The sequence below is a fragment of the Silurus meridionalis genome, chromosome 9 (genome assembly GCF_014805685.1).
Source record: "Silurus meridionalis isolate SWU-2019-XX chromosome 9, ASM1480568v1, whole genome shotgun sequence".
NCBI lineage: Eukaryota > Metazoa > Chordata > Actinopteri > Siluriformes > Siluridae > Silurus > Silurus meridionalis.
Window position 1 is genome coordinate 8816211 of NC_060892.1, and position 20279 is coordinate 8836489.

Sequence of the window (20279 nt, forward strand, 5' to 3'; positions counted from 1 at the left end):
CAATGTAAATTGGATCCTGCATATAATGCATACTAAAACCAGAAATAGAATTGTATTTCTCCCCAAATGGTTCAAGGGTGTAGATAAGATGAAGGAAAAATTGAGAATTTGCAAGCTTTCTCCTTCACACACTGTCTGTAAATCTTTTCCAAAAGCATCCTCATGAGAATGATGGTGTGTGTGTGGAGAGTGGTCTCTCTATTTTTCCTTCTCCCACTCACACACAAGCATGCATACACTCACCCTATAGTTTGAGTGGGCCCGGTTGTTGATGAATTGTCCCATCGGCGTGTGTTCTGTTTTGCCTGGTGAATACATGCCCTCTGATGGACCTGTGGGGACGTGGTGGAAAATGAACCAGAAGCCTGTCTCCTGCAGGGACAAACAGACAGACAGACACACACACACAAACCACAAGGGCCATTTGCATTTGCGTTATTGGCTTCATATAATAAAGGATCCCAAGCAGAGAAAAAACACAGCAGTGGGCAATAACACACACACCATCATTTTTCTCTCATCCTCACTCTGTTCCTTTCATGCCCATGTACACACATAAAAACAATATAAAACATGATTTATTTTTTTTCCTGCAATGTGCCAGATGTAGCTGTGCTAGCTGCTCATGCTCACACTGATCCTAAAAATCATTAATCCCACTTATCAGTGGTATAACATCACTCACCTCAGAACCTGCAGCTGCACAGTCGATTAGGTTGTTATTGGGGTTAGCGATCCAAAAGGTGGAGGTGGCACTGAAAATCAGAGACAGAAAGAGTTGTTGTGGAATAGGACTTGGGAGGCTTGAGAGGCAAGAAGAGCTTCACTGTCTTAATTGTACACATGTATGTCTGTATCTAATGAAGTTTCAAAAGGTGTTTAAAATTCAAAAATCAGCACTGGTGGATTTGATACAGTCGTATTAATGTTATTTTATGGAAGACTTAGTCAGATTTTCAAATCTATTTTTGCTATTTGACAAGTTCATGCTGGTGGTGTTATTAGGTGGTGGAATGTTTGCTGTATGTATGTCTGGACTATTAGAATTGTTGGCTGCCTTTATAATTAACACTTTAGTGAGTCGCGCTGGATAAGGCGGTCCACCAAATACAAAATACAGACAATAAACAAATGTATTATGACAAAATCTAGACTACAATTCTATTTATCATAATTCTGATTGTCTAACATTTTGTTTTTGCCTTGATCAAGTGCACATTTCCGGTTTGTCTCCTGACATTTAGCGAAATGTCCTCTTTATTAACGCCACCATTCCTGTGAAATGCAAAGTAAAAATGTAGTACTGGAGCACTCTGGCTACATTCATGGTACCAGCAGGCTCTAAAATACGTTTGTAGTAACATCCCAAAATTGGAGGAGAAAATTTGCTGCCTTTACACAGTCCAGGTCAGGTTTATCCACCAGGCATGTTGCAATACAGCAGTAATAATCAACTTAAATTAACATAATGTCATTAAACTTTTTTTTAAATGATGCCCTACCATGCATAACCACAACCCCTGGTTAATGATATGAAATCTGTCCTGATAAACAATTACTATATGTAATCAGTGAAAATTTAAGCACGTAAAATCTTGCAAAACATTTTTTTGTATTTTTCCAAATACATTCACTGCAATTGGAAATACACATTTATAGAAAAAAAACATAAGCGTATATTTTTACATTTGCGAATTTTCTATTACTTTCTTTCGGCTTCTCCCATTAGAGGTCGCCACAGCGGATCGTCCATATTCATGATCCGCATGTTTGATTTGGCACGTTTTACGCTGAATGCCCTTCCTAACGCAACCCTCCTCATTTATCCGGGCTTGGGACCGGCACTAAAAGTGCACTGGCTTGTGCAACCCTAAAGGCTGGGGTCGGTTCCCTGACCGGGAATCGAACCCCAGCCGCAGCGGTGAGTGCACCGCATCCTAATCACTAGACCACCAGGGAACCCTATTTAGCTATTTTTGCAGGGATTTACTATGACACCTAATTTCTTTTTTTTAAATATGCATTAGTGCTTTACTACTACTACAAAAAAAAAGGAAAAACCAGACATGCAATGATGATGTGGAAAGCTTGAAACAGGTGCAAACATTTTGGCTATAGCATTTCAAAAAGTAGAAATTTGAAATTTGTAAGTGCAGAGATTTAGAGATTGAGCTGAACTACACCACTGAATCATTTGCACCAGATAGGTATGTCACTGTTATGAGGTTTTCTCTAAATGGCACATTGAGCCTTTTACTTTTAGTGATTTCCCTGGCATGCTGAAACTCCTGAATACTGTAATAAAGCTGTGCTAAAACTGTAATCTAATGTGTTCGAGAACTGTCCTGAACAAGAATCTGTGCTTCCAGATTTCTTCTGGGAGCCCATGATTTGGTCTTTTCGAGGTTTATTATGAGCACATCATCTGCACAGAGCAGGAATTTTGCTTCTCTCTCCTGCAATGGAAATCTGTTCCAACTGCCTTGCTTGCTCAGTAAGTACCAAGCTAGGACAATGCAATTTTACACTGTATAGTGGTGCTTCTGCTGTGCTGAGAAGGTTCTACCTCCCTAATTACATCTGGTTCCTTGACAAAGCTGTTTCGCTTATGTACAGGGTAAAGGGATAGATTATGTATGCATCAGATGGGCTACAGAAAGTAATTACGGACCTATTCATTAACCTGTCTGGTAGGTGTAACTAGGAAAGTCATTATAATGCATAATTGCTGATTAGCACATGTTAAGAATCTACTGCAGAGTTTTCACACATGAAAATGAATGAAAATGTGCTGCTGTTAACAAAAACAATGGTTTTGAGAACACACACACACACACACACACACACACACACACACACACACACATGCACTAATAGAGACAATGTCTTCAATTAAAGCAGGAAAAACATATGTGTGTTGTAATCAGGACTGCACTGATGCAGTATTTATTTGCTGTGGCGTGTCTGGTTTTAGGCTTTTGGCTTTTGTGTGCAAGTGAGAGAACACAGTCAAACTAATTACAGTGCTGTAGCTGTTGCCTCCGTGCCATGACTCGAGTCAGAGCGCTTGCTCTGAAATTAAAACACTGTTTGTCTGTGCACACTTTGTAGCTCACTGCATTCCAGCTGATCTCTCGCTTTCTCTCTCTGACACACACATATACATACATACATTTTGTACATCAACTCAAAGGCGACAGTTTGGAAAAAGTAATCCGCCGCTGCAGGGGTTTGCGTGGCTCTGATCAATGTGTGCGGCCTACACACGCTTCATCGCATTACTCATCTTCCGACGTGAACATCAATATGCAACGTGCTAAACTCCAAGAGCGTCCTCCTGATATTTATCAAGTGCAGATGTGGCATTTCTGCATAATCACAAGGCTGACTAGCTTGTAGAGCTGGCTAGCATTTTATCATCCTTTGCATAAGTACCAATGTGTTGCCTGTAGCGCTCTCCTGAGACTTTAAGAGCTCATCCAATTTATAGTTTTGAGTTGGCCATTTATCTAGGTTATGTAGAAAGAACATAGTGTCTTAATGGTGTCTTTGTATTTATTATTATTATTATTATTATTATTATTATTATTATTGTTATTATTATTGGATGTTTTATTCTAGAACTTATTCAAAAACTACTTAGTTATTTCTTTAGCTACTCCAATCAGTGTTGCTAGTTTGCTAGGTTTTGGGCAAAGTAGCTAATAGCTGCTAACAAGTCACTTTCCTGGTAAATAGCCAGAGAAATACTCCTTATATTCTCTTGAAATTAGCTTCATCAAAAAGAATAGCAATTAATCAGAAAATAAATCTATTATTTCATATAAAAAGATTTCTGGTAAAGATACATATCACAAGCTATTTATTTTCATGAACAATATAGAGTTAAGTCAACTATTCATGTATTGACCAACTACTACATTTTTATCAAGAACACCAGTTCAAAAATAAGTGAGAAATAGAAATTAAAGAAATATTAATGAATGAAATAACTTTTATTTTTTGTAAATCAAGTAAAAACAAACTATGCTGATCAGTGTTTCCTTGTTAAACGTCTACTTGTTGCAGTTAATGGAAGGGCCATAGTGGCTCAGTGATTAGAAAGTTGAAGTCGCTCTGAATGAGGGCGTCTGCTACATGCCAGAAATGTAAATATAAAGCAGTCTAAAATGTCACTAATGCTATTAAAGTAGGCAACACTGACTTCAGTGACAACATATCGGCATAATTAGCGAAGTGGTGGCTCGGTGGTTAAGACATTGTGCTCCTGATCAGGAGGATGTGAGTTCAAATCCCAGCACTTCCAAGCAACCACTGCTGGGCCCTTAAACGTTCAGTTGTGTAAATGAAAGAAATGTAGGTGCTCTGAATAAAATCTTTTGCCATACATGTGATGTAATAATGATATTTGGTTAGTGATATTTAATACTATTGATCTTATGTAATGGAGTGTAACCAGCTATTTGTTAGTGTAACCTAGCTTATTTTAGATAAGGGTCCGTTAACAATGAGGTTGTAATGGTTAAATAAATAAATATAATATTTTCTATCTGGTATATGTATGCATAACATCTTTAGTACAAAAAGGCTGCTATAAATTATTCATATATATAACGTGAGTTTTGCTGCATGAGTTTTGTATAAGCAATATAAGTAGCCAGGTTGCAGCTAATAGAGTTCATAAACTGAATCTACCAGCTTACCAAGAAGAACCAAATCTGGTCGAAAGGGAATATTTTTGTTTATGGTTAGCCTTAGCCCTCTAGATTATAGAGAACATATCAATATTATCGCGGTGATTACGTAACAAAACCACCCGTGATAAACGAAAAACCGCGATCAACAATCACACCCCCAAAAATGCTTTTTTTTTTATTGTTTAAGCAGTAAATAATCCCCCCACACACTTTAAACACACACAGAAAACATTTGCCAGGATCTAGCGAGATTAATTTTGTGTAAATTGTAAAAAATATAGTACACTGTATCACATTTATAGTAAGTCCATGTACTGTACAGTATACAGTTCTGTAGTAGCGAAGCCTATGTGTAGTTTATTGGTTGAAGTGTCCCATGACGTCAAAAAAGAGGCTGAGTAAAAGATACACTTCACGGCATTCTTCACTTTCTGTACTGTACTGTATCAACATTTTACTTCATTTTATACATTTAATAAATGTAATTTGTTCAACATAAAACTCCATATGCTTTTTGGTCTATCGTGCTGTCCGTGAGAGACCGGGAAAATCAGCCAAACTAATTATTTATGTGGCAAATGCAATTCTGTGATAAACCGGGGGTGCAAGATTCGAACCCCGGTCAAGCGGGGCATTACTGTACTTTTTTTAATTAAAAAAAGGAACTGAGTGAGCCTATAGATATAAAAAGAGAGATATGTGTAGCAGCCTTTTTGTACTAAATTGAGATTTTGCAATGCAAACGTTTCAAAATGCACCAAAATAAAGACGATGGCTCAATTTCGAACTCGGCCCACAAAATCCTAAAATTAAACAAGGCGCTAATTTTTCTTTTGAACTCCATTTTGTCTAGGCTTTACTCGTTGCTACGCATCTTGAATTAAACATTATTCCGCATTAGATGAGCGGTTGTGAGAGAATATTAAGTGACGACGAGACCGCCAGAGTTCAGTGGTGCCTTTCATTCCAGGCTGATCTACTGATTTTAATTAGTAGAGATTAACCGAGGTCCCAAAACATGTAGGCCTAAGTATATTTTGAGATGAAAAAAAAAAAAATTACGTATTGAGTGGCGTGAAAAGCTCGTTAGTATGATCGCAGAGTTCTACTTCGTTTGGGTGGAAAGGAATCTAGTGGCAATTAGGCAAGGGACTGTAGCAATTCGATGGGGGGTAATGAGTTATGTCACGGCACATGATGGCTCGAGAATTTGAACTTGATTTTAAAACGTGACTGAGAAGTTTTAATTAATTTACAGCTTAATCTCCTTTGTGTGTAAAACAAAAAAAAATGTGGATGTGCTGAAGCATTTCTCTGCGAGCGCAGTGTGGAAACACCATCGTTTGTTTAAACCTTTTTATCTACACACTACAAGAACAAAATGCTTTTTTGTACTGCATGAATCTAAAACTGAGCAGTTGTGTCTTGGCTTCCTCCGTCATGTCATTGTTTCCATGGCAAAAAATAAATAAATATGATCATGTTTTAAACATCTAACTTTTAGATTTTAATGCAATTATGTAGCTCAGATAAGATATGTATCATGAGCACATAATTAGCTACAAAGAGAATAAGGACAAATGGCAACATCTCAATTAACACCTTTAATAAAAACTTAAAATGATAGCATGTATGTAGTATTTATAGGAATTATAGTATTACAGAAAGCTTGAAAATTCTCTCAAAGGTCAGGAAGTGCGTAGGAAAAGAAGAACTTTACATTCTCACCTGGTTTGTGTCTTTTTTTTTTTTACTTTGCTAAATAAAATATCCATTAGTTTGAAATAATACATGCTATCAAGCTGGAAACGGGTACGTAATTTTATTTTAAACTTTAAGAATGAGTTTCTGTCTTTTTGTAAGGAAAATCTGAATTTCAATGTCCATTATTAATATTTATAGGTCTTACCTGCAGTCCTGCCGTGGTTTGGCCACATAGCCTGGAAATGCTCCATCTGTGATGTCCCGACACATCCTGCTGTCTCGGTCAGAGGGTAGCAGAGTGCTGGCCTTGATCAACAGGCCAAGACAATGTTCAAACGTGTTTCTCTCCTCTGGGCCATCCTCAGTGAAGAAACAGTGTCCAAGAGCATCATAGCCCACCACATCCTTTACCTGTAAAACAGATATGGGAATAAGTTATAGGCTTTGAATAAAAGTGTTCGTCTTGTTATCTAAAGATGTTTAAATCTTGATGATTCTAGAGCCATCATAGCCAGGAGTACAGCACAGTCTACTCTGGGTGGGAAAGATGGTATACTCCAAACAGTATGTGGACATCTAAAGGTTTCGAGACTCTGTTTACAAAAAAATTACTTTATTTATCAATGTTTACGCTCTATCACCTTCAAAATAGTCCCCTTGCACAGCAATACATCACTCCCAGCGTTTCTGCCACTTTGGGAATGTGTCCTGTTTGTCTTCTTTTCGAAGTGCGTCAAGAACCATCTGCAATTCGCACTGATTTTACAAAATAGTGTCAAAATGTATCTAAACTTTTTGATACCACCTCATATAAGGTCATGTACATGTACAGAAAGTTTGGAGACTATTGGAAGCTTGCACCTTCTTCTAATCTGCTTCTAAATGGTGAACTTTAAGCTGAATCGTCATCTTTGGGAAGAGTCCAAATCTGTTGAGTAGGGTGAGTGCGGAAGTGAGATAATGTTGTTTCTGGCGAGAAACACGTGTGGGAGAAGAGCTTGGTGACAGGGTGCACTCGTGGTCAGAGTAGCAGATGTGGTAATGCACAGCTCCCGATTTACACAAGACAATGTCACACTACCTTATGAAGGTCGGTGCTCCCTGTGACTGTGCATGCAGCCTTGTGCTGTTATCTGTTGGCATGTGACAAAACTAGCCTCTAAACTTTTTGATACGACCTCATATAAGGTCATGTACAGAAAGTTTAGAGACCATTGCAAGCTTGCATCTTATCTCTAAAGACGCAGGTTCTCTCTGAGGAATCTTGTCTCTATCCCTCACACTGTCCATTTTGTAGTTCTGGTCTGAGATACCTACTGGGCAGCAATTGTACAAATAAATGTTTCCACCTGTATGTGATGTAGCAGGCTACATTGTTGCCCCTCTCCTCCTGGTTGAGTCTGAGCTCAGGTTACTGTCTGTATGGATGAGTGTGTGAATGTGTATACATGGTGCTCTGCGACAAACTCGTGTTCTTTCCAGGCTGAATTACCGGAATGGGCTTCTTCTTGCTCTGCCGCAACACTGACAAGCATAACCAGGCTGTCATAGATTAATGAATAAATACAATTTCTGATAAAAGACTGTTTAGGGTTTGTGTTAAACAGAGACTCAGAATTCACTCAGAATCCACCAGCATAAACAGTGTGATTATTTCATCAGGAACGTCCTACTCCAAACCCTTGAACTCTAATCTCAATGGTCCTCCAATCTGAAATATGCAAATAGAAGCAATCTGTTGTACAGTACAAGACTGCATTAATTTCCGAGCACTGAATTTATCAACACGTTTCGAATTCAAAATGAAACTAGAGAATGAGAGAATTGCATCTTACATATTCCAGACTTGATTAAGAACACCCACAGTCTTCTTCTTCTGCTTAAATGCAGAGTTGTTTTCTATTTTGTCTTCGGAACCCATGAATATCGTAACTGACTATGATTTCAGCAACTCCTTCATCACTGCTGTTAAGCAGATTACTACACATTATGCACCATCTGCTCAAGAGAGACCTGCAAATTTGCATCTCGTAGCTTAATGCACAGACTTGTATTGCTTTGCGGGGGGTTGTTACAATGAGCTTGAACTGTGAGCTCCAGGTTCAGAGTGAGGAGTTTAGCCATTGCTGTCTATAGCACACTATAAAATAGACGAATGAGGGAATAACCAATGTTGTTTTTCGAATGACGCACCTGGATAACAGGCTGTGAGTGAAAGTGTGTGGTAAAGAGTGTGTGGTGAAGCTTGTTAGGAAGGCAGCTGGGAGGCAACAGATGGCAGTGTGATTGTGTGGTAAATGAAAAAAATGTCAGGCCACATAGTGCTTTTTTTCAAGCAATCCCGGGGTTTTGAGTGTGGTGTCGTATGCAAAACTAACTGAACCCTTTTAACCTTGTCTGGATAGGTAGGATTGGAGGAACAAAAAAAAGTCCTGAGACCTTTCTGCCGGTTACATGTTCTTTGTATTTGTCTATAAAGAATTGAAAAAAAAAAAGTGACGTCCATACCGGCTGGGTCTCCTTCTGAGAGAATACAGAGGCCACATAACCTTTAAAACGGTTGATGCCCACAGAAGCCACGAACAAAAGAATCTTCACAAAAGTGTATATTTATGCAAATCTTGAATAATTATCTAGTCATTAGGCTTTTGATGGTTGACTCAGGTGCAACTAATGGTTTCAACATTCAACAGAACCAGAATGTCATGTGACTCACCAGCAGACCGTTGGATCCATGTATCGTGACGCAGCGGGAGAAACTGTGATGGATGGACAGGTCCTTCACATAGGTGGGTGGATCATAACCTCCTTTTTCATCTACATCTCCATTCATGTGGAAGTGCACAGGGTAGTGACCCATAGACTGCTGTCCCATGTGTATGAACTCAACCCCTTGGATGTGTACTGCTTTAAAACCGTGCTCCACCTGAAACGAAGAGAAAAAAGCTGTGAGAAGTTATAGCACTCCAACACCTCGAACCACCACTGAGCTTTTAGAAGATGACAAACTTTAAATATACAGTTATTTATTGCCCATTATAAAGGTTTAAATCATACTGTAACCTATATCACATCAGATATGTGTGACAAAGTTCGCTGGCACTGGTTCTTGGATTATTCACTTCAATTTTTCCATTCATTTCCATTGAATAAAATTAGAAATTTAATTTATTCATTAATTCTATGAGAAAACAACCTTATTATTATTTTGACAACACCAAGAAAGATAGTTATCTACAACACTAAATCAAAAACTATGGCTCTGTGGAGTACAGTATAATTCTTTAGTCTGGAGTGGAGGCAGAATAAGTTTTTTTTTTTTAAGGTCATGAAAGGTGAGGAATGGTTTTATCTTAGTAATTTACCTGACCAAAAGGAGCCATATTTTTCACTACAGAATTTATTTGCTTATCAAATCGGAGGTCTCACTTTAAAATGACACAGAGATTTTATGCCTTGGCGTTTATATATATATTGCCAATGTTCCCAGAAATTTTATACCGATTGCGGTTGATGGATTTCGGTGGATCAAATAAAACGACCCTGGATGTGCTTTCGTTGCGCACAAAGAAAATGACTCCGCTTTTTAATATCCTCCAAACACGAATATAGCTTCATCGAAGAACATGGATCATTGGGTTTTAAAGGTAGATACAGCTGAAGAAGGAGCTAGCGAGAGAAGAGCCGGAGAGGAAAAGAGAGAGAGTGTTAGAAACAGGTGAGTGAGAGGGTGAGTGGAAATGAGAGAGAGATCAACAGATATGTGAGAGGAGAGTGAGATGAAAAATAAAAGGGGAGGAGAATGAGTTATGGGAAGAGAGAGTATATAAAAAAAGAGAAAGGGCAACAGTAGAATGTCATGAGTAATAATCAGAGAGAAAAGGGCAAATGGGGCAGTGCAATAAGAAGGAAAAGAGAAGCAAATGAATGAGAATTGAAATGTGCCTACACTAAATGGTTTGCATATTAAATGAAGCATGCATGCATGAAGTTAAGATCTGGGTCTTGGGTCAAGCATAAGAAAGAATAAGTGACACCCGGGCTCACTTTACTAGACGGACGAATCAGAATGCATGAAGTGACCCGATGCTTCCCGAGAGACGATGGACGAAAGGACAATGTGTGTTTCTCTTCTCCTCCCCAGCCAAAAGGTGAGTGTCTGACCTACATATGACAAGATGTTTCAAACCTATATATAGCTCTATATATAGCTCTTTTATGAGCACAATTCTACCTTTACATTTGCCTAAATTTGTACTACCAATGTGATATGTTACAGTGCTGAACATTACATTTTCCAGGGCTGGTACATGTATATCATTTTTTATTATAAATACTTCACTTAAAAACGCTGATGCAGTTTATATACACTTTATTAACAAATGTATTGGGACACCTGACTTCTCTAGCCATATGTGGTTCACAAAGTCAGAGACTCATAACTGTTTAGGATTTCTTCTTCTGGCCCTTCACATAAATTGGAACACTGACACCACCCCAAGCTTCCTCACTCTACATCGATCCCCTGACTTAACTAACCCCCTTGTGGCTAAATGAGCACAAATCTCTACAAGAACACTCCATTGTGAGGAATGGGATGTTTATAAAAACATACAAATCTTATGATCAGGCATCCACAAACTTGGATATATCATATATTTAGTCTTTAGAATAATGATAACACTAGAGAGTAGGGCTGAAATGATTCCTCGAGTAACTCTGGTAATTTGAATACAAATAAGGTTCGAGGCAAATTATTTGCCCTGATGCTTCATTTAGTCCATTTAACTACATAACTACATGTTTCCCCACAGACCATTATTACTGATGCACCACCCACTGAACTCTAGACTGTTTTGGGAGTCTTATTTATTAAAGTGGCGTGCGCACAAAACAGGGCTGGAAACGTGCGTTTGCCACTTTCGCCGCAAAGGTTGTGCGCTCTATCTGTGTCGCCAATTCCACGTTGTGCATACTCAGGGCTCAGAGTTTAATAAATGAGACCCCTGGAAAGGTAAACACAGAAGATGCTGCAGAATGAAGAATAGTGGAACAGTGAGAAAGCGAGGGTAGAAGATTCAAGCCATAGAAAACAATATTGGATTAAGTTTGGGATCATTTTAAACTAAAACATAAAAGAAACACTGTACAGTGCTTATACCTTTTTTTTTAAAGTAATTTGAAATTGATTTTTATATTTGTATTTATTGCATTTAATATATTCGTATTTGCTTTTTGATGTGATAATGCAATTAAATCCACTTATGGGTTTAGTTTTCACAGATTGCAATTTCAGCATTACATTTTTTTTTTTTTTTCTGAAAAGAAAATACATATTTTGTTTATTTCAACAGACCTGTCTTAATCAATTAATCAGTAGAATACTCGATTACTACTATAATCGATAGCTGCAGCCCTGGTAATAGAGTAAACGTATACTACTTGATATTCTTTTTTATAAATATTTTTACCCAATTTACCCTAATTTGCCAATCTCTGCCCAGAATTAAACATTTTTAGGTAAAAGGTACATATGAAAGGTGAAAAATGTGTAACCCTTACAGTACCATCCCACTTCTGAGAAAAATATTATGATTTAAATACGAAACACTGATCAACATAAAAACCACATGCCTTTTGTGTAGGTCCCCCTTGCTGCACTAAAGCAGCTCTGAACCACTGACTCTCCAACTTCTTCTAGCTCTGACAGCTAGATGGTAACAATAGTTCATTTATCAGACCAAATGGTCTAGCCTATTCACTCCCCGTATGCATCTATAAGCCTTGGATGCTTATAACCTGTCCCTGGTTCACTCTTAATCCTTCCTTGGACCAGTTTTGGAAGCTTCTAACCACTGCATACATGAAACGCCGCCCAAGACCTGCTGTTTTGCTTTAACTAGCACACTAGTTGTGTAGCTCTTGTGGTCATTTAGATCCCCAAGCTTGCCCTTTTTCCTGCTTCTAACACATCAACGCTAATATATTTTATGGCTGCCACTGTTATTAATCAATCTAATAATCATTGTTATTCAATTCATCTCTCCGTTTTTTACATTATGTCTAAACGATGTATTTTGTCTATGCGTCACAGCCCTACCACTGACAGAACACACAACATCCACGTTTTTTTTTTTTTTAGTTTTTGAGTTCATATTCAGGTTTGAATTAAATGCATTTACTTCAAGTAAAAAGTAAAATAAACAATCACCTATAAGACCATGATAATAAATATATTAACAGTATATATTCTAATGGTGGGCAGTAGATAACAGTGGGCTCCATGAACCCCTGAAAGTTCCTGAATCACATTTTAAGAAATTCCAAGTTGTAATATAGATCATGTCACACTCTATTTCTGTCCGTTTTATCTCTCTTCTCACTTGCATTGTGATACTGTTATTAATGTGTCCTTGATAACTTGCCCCCACTGTTCCTCCTTGGTTGAATCCCTGCTGATATCTTAATGGTCGCTCGATCATGTTAATTAGCTAAACTGAGGTTCCTTGGATGATCACAGAGTTTGTGAACATAACAGTAGACTTCAGGAGCAGGAAATAACCAGGACCATTGTAATCTGACTTCTATAACTGTAGATAGAGCGGCATATATAACGGTAACTAAATATATTATGTATTATATTCCATAATATAACAAATTTTCTGTGCCACATTTCAACTTGTGTAACTGCTCTGCTTTACTCTAACAGTTAGTCTGTGGAAATGATATGAATGGACTGCAAACTGGCAGAAAAATTGCCTTCAGCAAAACTGCGCAAGAGAGTTGCTGTGGGAAAAAAAAATGCACATCCTGAAAGACAGACTCGTCCCCTTGGGCTGCAAGAGCACACTTATGATGTAAGTGTCACACAGTTCCAAGGTGTCAGGAACGTGAATAAAGACACATTAAAGAGTACTAAAGCACAGGAAGAGATACAGACACATACAGGGTGAGTGTGTCAAGTCCTATAAGCCTGTCTATGTATGCAGATTTTCCTAGTTTGCATCTGATTTTGGACCAACCTGGTTACAATACACCAGAAACAAAATGAAACGGAGACTAAAGGCAAAGATTTACCGCTTGCCTTTAATTTTATTAGGTCAACAATCTGTTTATTGATAACAATCTATGTACTGTATAGAGTGAGATACCTTGTTTGTTTAAGGGTTGGATTTTAACATTCTAGTTTTTACGGATTTTTTAATAGCGACAAAAAGTCTTGGGTGGAGTGTCCACATATAAATGAGCTTATCAGTCATATAATTACTGGTCAAGCGGGAAGAACAATCCCTCAACAACAAAAAGCCAGTAGTACAAATTATATGCCAAAAGGTCTTCACTGTTTTATCTCCATTGCTTGTTCTTTAAATAAAACCGTTTCAAACACTACATCATTTTAATTCAGGGAGACCTTGGCTCGAGGTGATCCTTAAGTGCTGCTATCCCAGAATGGTTCAGCTGATAAACACTACTGCAATAGCTATTAAAATGCTTCCAACTCAATAATTGGATAATTATAGACACGCCTTTTATAGCTTAAAAAAAAAATGGAAAATGGGCCAACAGATCAATTTTCCTATCAAAAAGAAAGAAATTGGTATTAACCTACTTTGACTGTAATTTCACAGGCTTATTGACGTGTGTGTTATGGAAATCACAATTTGTTGAACGTTACAACGCTTAAAAAAATGCCTAATAGGTTTGTCATGGCTGCAGAATAGAGTCATGTTTAATTGCTATAAAAATGCAGCTGGTTTCCAAAACTCACTTGGTTGTGAATCATCACTGTGCCATGATCCAGAACATCAAAGTCAAATGTTTTGGAAAAATGGTAGTGCGTTGCAGACATGCGCAAACATTTACATTGATATTTATTTTCTGATTTTGTGCTTTATTTCAAAAAACAAAAAAAGCTGTCTGCTATATAATTATAGCATAAAAATATATCATTTGTTGTATGTAGTAGGCTAATACAAAAATCTATTTAATTCTACTAATAAGCAAAAAAAGGTTTAGTTTATTCCTGAAAAATATAACCAATTATTTATATTTATATTCTTTATATTAATATTCATTATAGTGTTTTAATTCATTAAAATAATTTTGAAAACTGGGTCCCACTCATAAAAATATTGAATTAATATGTATTTATTATCTTCTGATTATTATATTCATATAAAATTATTTGTGCATATACTGTCGTGGCAATTCAGAGCAAAGAAATTAAACATCATCTCAATGAATTGGAAAACTGAATGTTCTGCCTTAAATGAAAGCAAATTTTAAGCAAAAATGTAAACTTAAGGTCAGAAAAGCTTGAATGTCAGGTCAGGTCTAACTCATTATCGACCACAAACATCGATTTCCAGAAATCACAATGACCTACAAACATGGCCAGCCCAGACTTCTTTTCCCATGAGCGCTATATACAGAACACATACAGAACAATTGCACTAGTTGCAATGTAACGCTAAGGGTTTACTCACCAATCTACACAAAGCTGTTTCTACTGTGTTTATTATGTTCTGTTCAGCTTCATGTTTTTGCATTTTGGATTGCCCCTGCTAATGCTGTTTGCTAATCACTTGACCTTTGTCTGTTTTACTATTTGCGTCTTGAATCACATTTTTGGATTGGTTCGCCTGCACTCGTTAATAAAACTGCAATTGCATCTGCATCTGCATTTACATCACAAGAGAGTTTTCCATCCAACTGCTCGTGTTCTGACCGACTTTCTTTTCATAAAGTGCCAACTCTTTTTCTGCTGTTGACTTGTCCAGTAGCCTACTTTCAGCAGGTCTCATTACCTTTGGGTCATTAGCAGGTGGAGTTGTGACCTAGTTGTATGGCATTACCCAGTGTTTTTCTTTTTTTTTTCTTCAATGCAAAGAGAAAAACAACCTTCCTGGTGACAGCTAAGGTGAGGAGGGAACAGGAGCAGCAAGATATAGAGCAATTACTGCAAAAACCAGCTGCCTCTGTGACCCTCGTGCACATGCACGCTCACTCACATACACACACATGCACACTCACACACACACACACACACACACACACATTCTTTGACAGCATCTCCAAGCAGCCCAGTTTTGGCACAGGAGTCGTTCTGGCCGACATTTGTGACAGCGCACTAACATCTAGCTTTAGCTGCCATCTTCACAGGCCCTCACACTGTAAACTGGAGTGTACTATTCTTTTTTTTTTATCCACCCCAAACATGTCAAGCTTTCCAACAAGAGCAGAAAGCATGCGAGGTATTGTGTAAGAATGTTGTACCTTTAGGTGACCGCCAAAAGTGTCGAAGCTGAAGAACTTGCACAATTCGGAGCCATAACAGGAAGCCTCCATTTCTCCTCGGATAAGGATGTTGCGGCTCAGGAGACCCACCTCTGCTCTCATGTCCACCCCATCCACTATCTCGCCAATGTGGAGGAACATGGGTTTACCTAAAGACACAAAGAGAGCTGTTATACAGTAGTAGTGGCTTAATGGTTAAGGCTCTGGATTCCTGAGCAGAAGGTCAGGGACTAACGTACAACCTGCCACTGTTGGGCATTTAAGCAAGGCCATTAACCTCTCTGCCCCATGGATATTAGACATGATCCCTCTCTGCTAGATGCAGTAATAAAAATCACAAATATAAATAATCTTTTTATTATTTTTTATTTCATTGGTCACTTGAACTGAATGGGTTTAATCCAAATCTTAATTTAAAAACCTATAAATAATGCCAATTAGAATCTAATGACATTTCAACAAGTAGAACTCCATGGCAATGTCATCAACAGGGATTCCTCTAACACAAAGAAAGTTCAACAAGAACTTCCTTCTAACAAACAAATGGACCTATTGCAAAAACCTTACATAAACATTAAATTGGCTATAATAATCCTACAATATTAACAAGAATCTTAGACTAGAGGATGGATGCACAGGCACAAACAAAGAAATCTGTGCTGACTTATTCATTAGATAATAAATCAAGTCCCTGGCTGCAGTCTGGGAATCCCTGCTGAACATGTAAACCATGTCAGTGGTTTAACCTTCAGAGTCTGTAAAACACTGTAACCTGTGGATTTTTTATGACCTTGGAAATGATCAAGAAACTGACTTGACGGGAAGTTGACTACCTAGCTGACTTTGGTAGAAACACAGGAACAAACTGATTTTATAACCTTTAAAGCAATAAAAATGTTACACAAAATAAACTTCAATCACATTTTGTTTCAGAAAATTGTTTCAAAAATGTTTTTTTTTCTTCTTCAATGAAACTATCATGTTCACTATTAGAGCAAAGTATATGCTCTGTGTTCCTTTGATCCAGTCATTACCAAGCTTTGATATTCTGACAGCCATCAAGGTTCTTGCCTTCCTTAGTCTAAATGTCGATCGCATGAACATTGTTTGCACCTTGACTTGTTTTCTTCAAAACATGATTTTGCTGATGAAAAAGAGTTATGTAAGGTGAGTGTGATCCAATAAAATGTTTAAATGTTGCAAGGATTTTGAAGCTGAAAACATTATTGCACTCAATTAACTTAATTCAACCAAGTTGGTCATGATAGTGGATATTCCTGCTCAGAACAAGATTCTTGACTTTATTCTGGGAAACAAAATGGGTTAATGTAACTCAATTTATTCACATAAACTCATGTAAGATGTTTTTTTCTTGATAATGCATTTACTCAGATGAATCTACATTCAAATGTATCCCGGGCAAGATGATGTGCTGGAATAAAAGGCGTACCTCTATGAATAATTACTACAGCATGCACACACGTATACAGCATCACCTCCAGCATTCTCATTACCAGAAAATAGTTTCTCACTTCTCTAAATTAAGAGCAGGCAGCGCTACACCTGCCGAGTGTGATTCTGCTATGATAGGTTGAGAAGAAGAACGTTGGCGTACACAATATGTGAGCAACAGAGGCGGCACTCTCTGCAGATTCAGACACACACGCAGACACACGAACATCCATTTGCTCTGCAGTTGTACAGTATAATCAATCATCTGGAGACGCTTGCTGTCCTCTGTCTTCCAGCCATCCGCTGGTACGAGACGTGGGTGACACCTCATAACCATTAAAACTTAAAATCTGTCTCTCGCTATCTTTCTATGTATGCATGACACCTGCTGCCAAACAGAGTCTTCTCACAGTGATGCAATGCGACAGCAGAACTCTTGTATAAGGTGCGTGTTTGTGGGTGTAAGAATGAAAGAACAAGGAAACAGGAGACATAAGCCACTGATGAAGGTGAAGTATTGAAATAATGATATGGAGCTCATGGATATTTCGATGCCTCATATTGGAATGAGAGGCAGAGGGCATGGAGGATTAGGACATATATGCAGAGAAGGGAAGATAATAATGTGGGTTTTGTTTGGCTTATAAGTACAAATATGTCATTGCTTGGCAGCAAATGGGAAGACACAGCGAGAATCACTTTATTAGGTACATTATGTATTTCTATATACATAGAGAGAGCTGGACAGAGGCCGAGATGAAGATATATATAAAAAGATAGATCACATAGCATTAAATAATCATTAACAAAACAATAAATCTGACATTTGCTGCAGCCTTTGCATCCTACATGATATCGATTAGTGCAAACCATATACGTGTGAATTTGAATTAGAACAAGCCAAAAGACTGTTTTCATACAGGATGTCTTTGTATACTGTCGCATTTCATTTTCTGTTCACTGGAACTAAACAGAATCGAACCTGTTTTAGCAAGTTCACAAAACACAGGTATAATAATAAGGTGTCCACAAACTTCTGGCCATATAGTGCACTCATCTAAAAATAGGGGAAACATGAGAAATGGCTCACTATATAGCATGGACTCGGTCTAATTGAAAGATTTGTTTCACAAACGTATGATCTCTTTCCTTATCAATCTTTGGCTAGAGGCTCAATATTATTAATCTGCAAGATGATTTTCTTCACATAAAGTAAAGTATTTGATTGGATAATTATCTACACTTTCACTTAAGTATCATTTCTCCGTATTTCACACAATGTTGGCATTTCTCGGTGTAACTAAAGCCAGGGAGGTGTAATTAGCTGTCAATGATACATATAATTCCACTGTGATTTTGGTCATTTTTCTTTCTAAAGCATCTGAATCCTCCTGACAGTTTTGTTTCATTTCTAATCATTCACTCTGCCTTTACTTTGTCTGTAAAAATAACATGACTCCATGCTAGTTAAATCATCAGCAGCAGTTAATAGCAGAGCTCATGCTCAGGATTTGTCTAAGCGCTCACAACGTGTTAATCATGGAAATGGTTACTGTAATGTGTTCGGTATGTAAACTGATGAATAATCGTTGTTGGGCTACACTAAACAACTTTTGGTTTCACAGCTCTCGGTATATTACTGCCAAATCAGCTTAAGCCCAGCTGGCTGCGTGTGGGTGTGGGTGTTTGAACTCGGACCTGATAGACACAGGCTGCCACACAACAAATGCTACTGCAACAGCCAACGTCTGATGTATCTAGCACCTTTCACCCAGGCGTGAGAAAACACACAGACAAGTCCCTCTCACATTCATTCTCTCTCTCTCTGTCTCTCTCTCTTTGCACACACTCCACAATTACTAGGCATGATGTTTTAGAGAAACCCAGAAGTCATAATAAAGTCATCATAATTTGTGTTAATTTGGTACAATGACTTAGGACATATGTGTGCATATGCCACTTTCCTTGCCACCATACTGTACACACACACACACACACACACACACACACACACACACACACACACACACACACACACACTAAAATGCCCAGGAAAATTGCAAACACTTAGCGTACCATTTTGTGCTGATATAGAATACTATATACCATGGGTCTTTAACCTGTGGTCCATGACCCCTAGGGGGTCTGCTGCGGTACTGCAGGGGGCCCGCTAATTAATGTTGAATCACAAATAGTTTTTTGTTAGAAATGAACATGGGTATAAACATCAATAATTAAATAATAAATGTAAACATATATATTTTAATTATTACATTAAATTACAATTAAACTTAAAGCTGATGTTCATGCAAATGTATAATTGCTTAAGTTCCAGTAAATAAACCCTCCTTGCCAGCTGAGGTCCGGACAATTTTATACCTACAAACATGAATTGATGCTTTTTTGCCAGACCAAAGAAATGAGTGTAGACAAAACATTTTTGGACACATTATAAATTAATAAATAAAAGGAAAAATAAAAGAGAAATAAAAGAAAAAGTGAATATGCTTTTGTTACTGCTGAACTGAGATTACAGATTATAAGTAATAAACGCATACCTCACTGGTAAAAAGAAAATGTCACAGTTTTACTTCACACGTATTGTCTCTACTAAATAAACTAAATTAATCTAATGTTTAACATTGCTGTATTGTCTCTATGCTTCAAGTTGCATTGGTAAAATATCATCAGCAATATCATTCAGAAACACAAACAGGCAAAAATGAAGTGCCAGTGTTAATTTGTACAGTTATTTTAAGTTATTTTTGGTGTGAGTGAGTGAGTGAGTGAGTGAGTGAGTGAGTGAGTGAGTGAGTGAGTGAGTGAGTGAGTAAAAGAGAGACAATCGTACAGTAAAACCCTATTGTACGAGCAACTAATAGTACGAGCAAACAAAGATACGAGCGAATTTCGGCACGAGCAAACCCACTCTGTCGGTTCCCCGCTTTCGGCCGAGGGTAGCATCATTTGCTTAGTTCATCTCGTGTCGCTTGGTCGCTCTCATTGTTCAGTGCAGCAAAAATTTAACTTTTTTAGTGTTATTTTTTATTTTACTAGAAATCTTAAAAAATGTCTCCCAAGAAAATCGGTAATGGTGCTGGGAAAACAAAAGTAAATAGAATTACCATT

At 37.7% G+C, this 20279-nt stretch overlaps 1 protein-coding gene across 2 annotated transcripts in view; it reads right to left on the minus strand.

The window, feature by feature from the left end:
* LOC124391272 (cell migration-inducing and hyaluronan-binding protein-like) overlaps positions 1-20279 on the minus strand; it is a 137852-nt gene that overhangs the window by 18711 nt on the left and 98862 nt on the right. For both annotated transcript variants that reach the window (XM_046857742.1, XM_046857743.1), the window contains exons 12-16: positions 15678-15847; positions 9118-9327; positions 6607-6812; positions 686-755; positions 244-372 (exon numbers count right to left, since the gene is read on the minus strand). In XM_046857742.1, coding sequence (XP_046713698.1) covers positions 244-372; positions 686-755; positions 6607-6812; positions 9118-9327; positions 15678-15847 — 785 coding nt within the window. The remainder of the gene's footprint in view (positions 1-243; positions 373-685; positions 756-6606; positions 6813-9117; positions 9328-15677; positions 15848-20279) is intronic.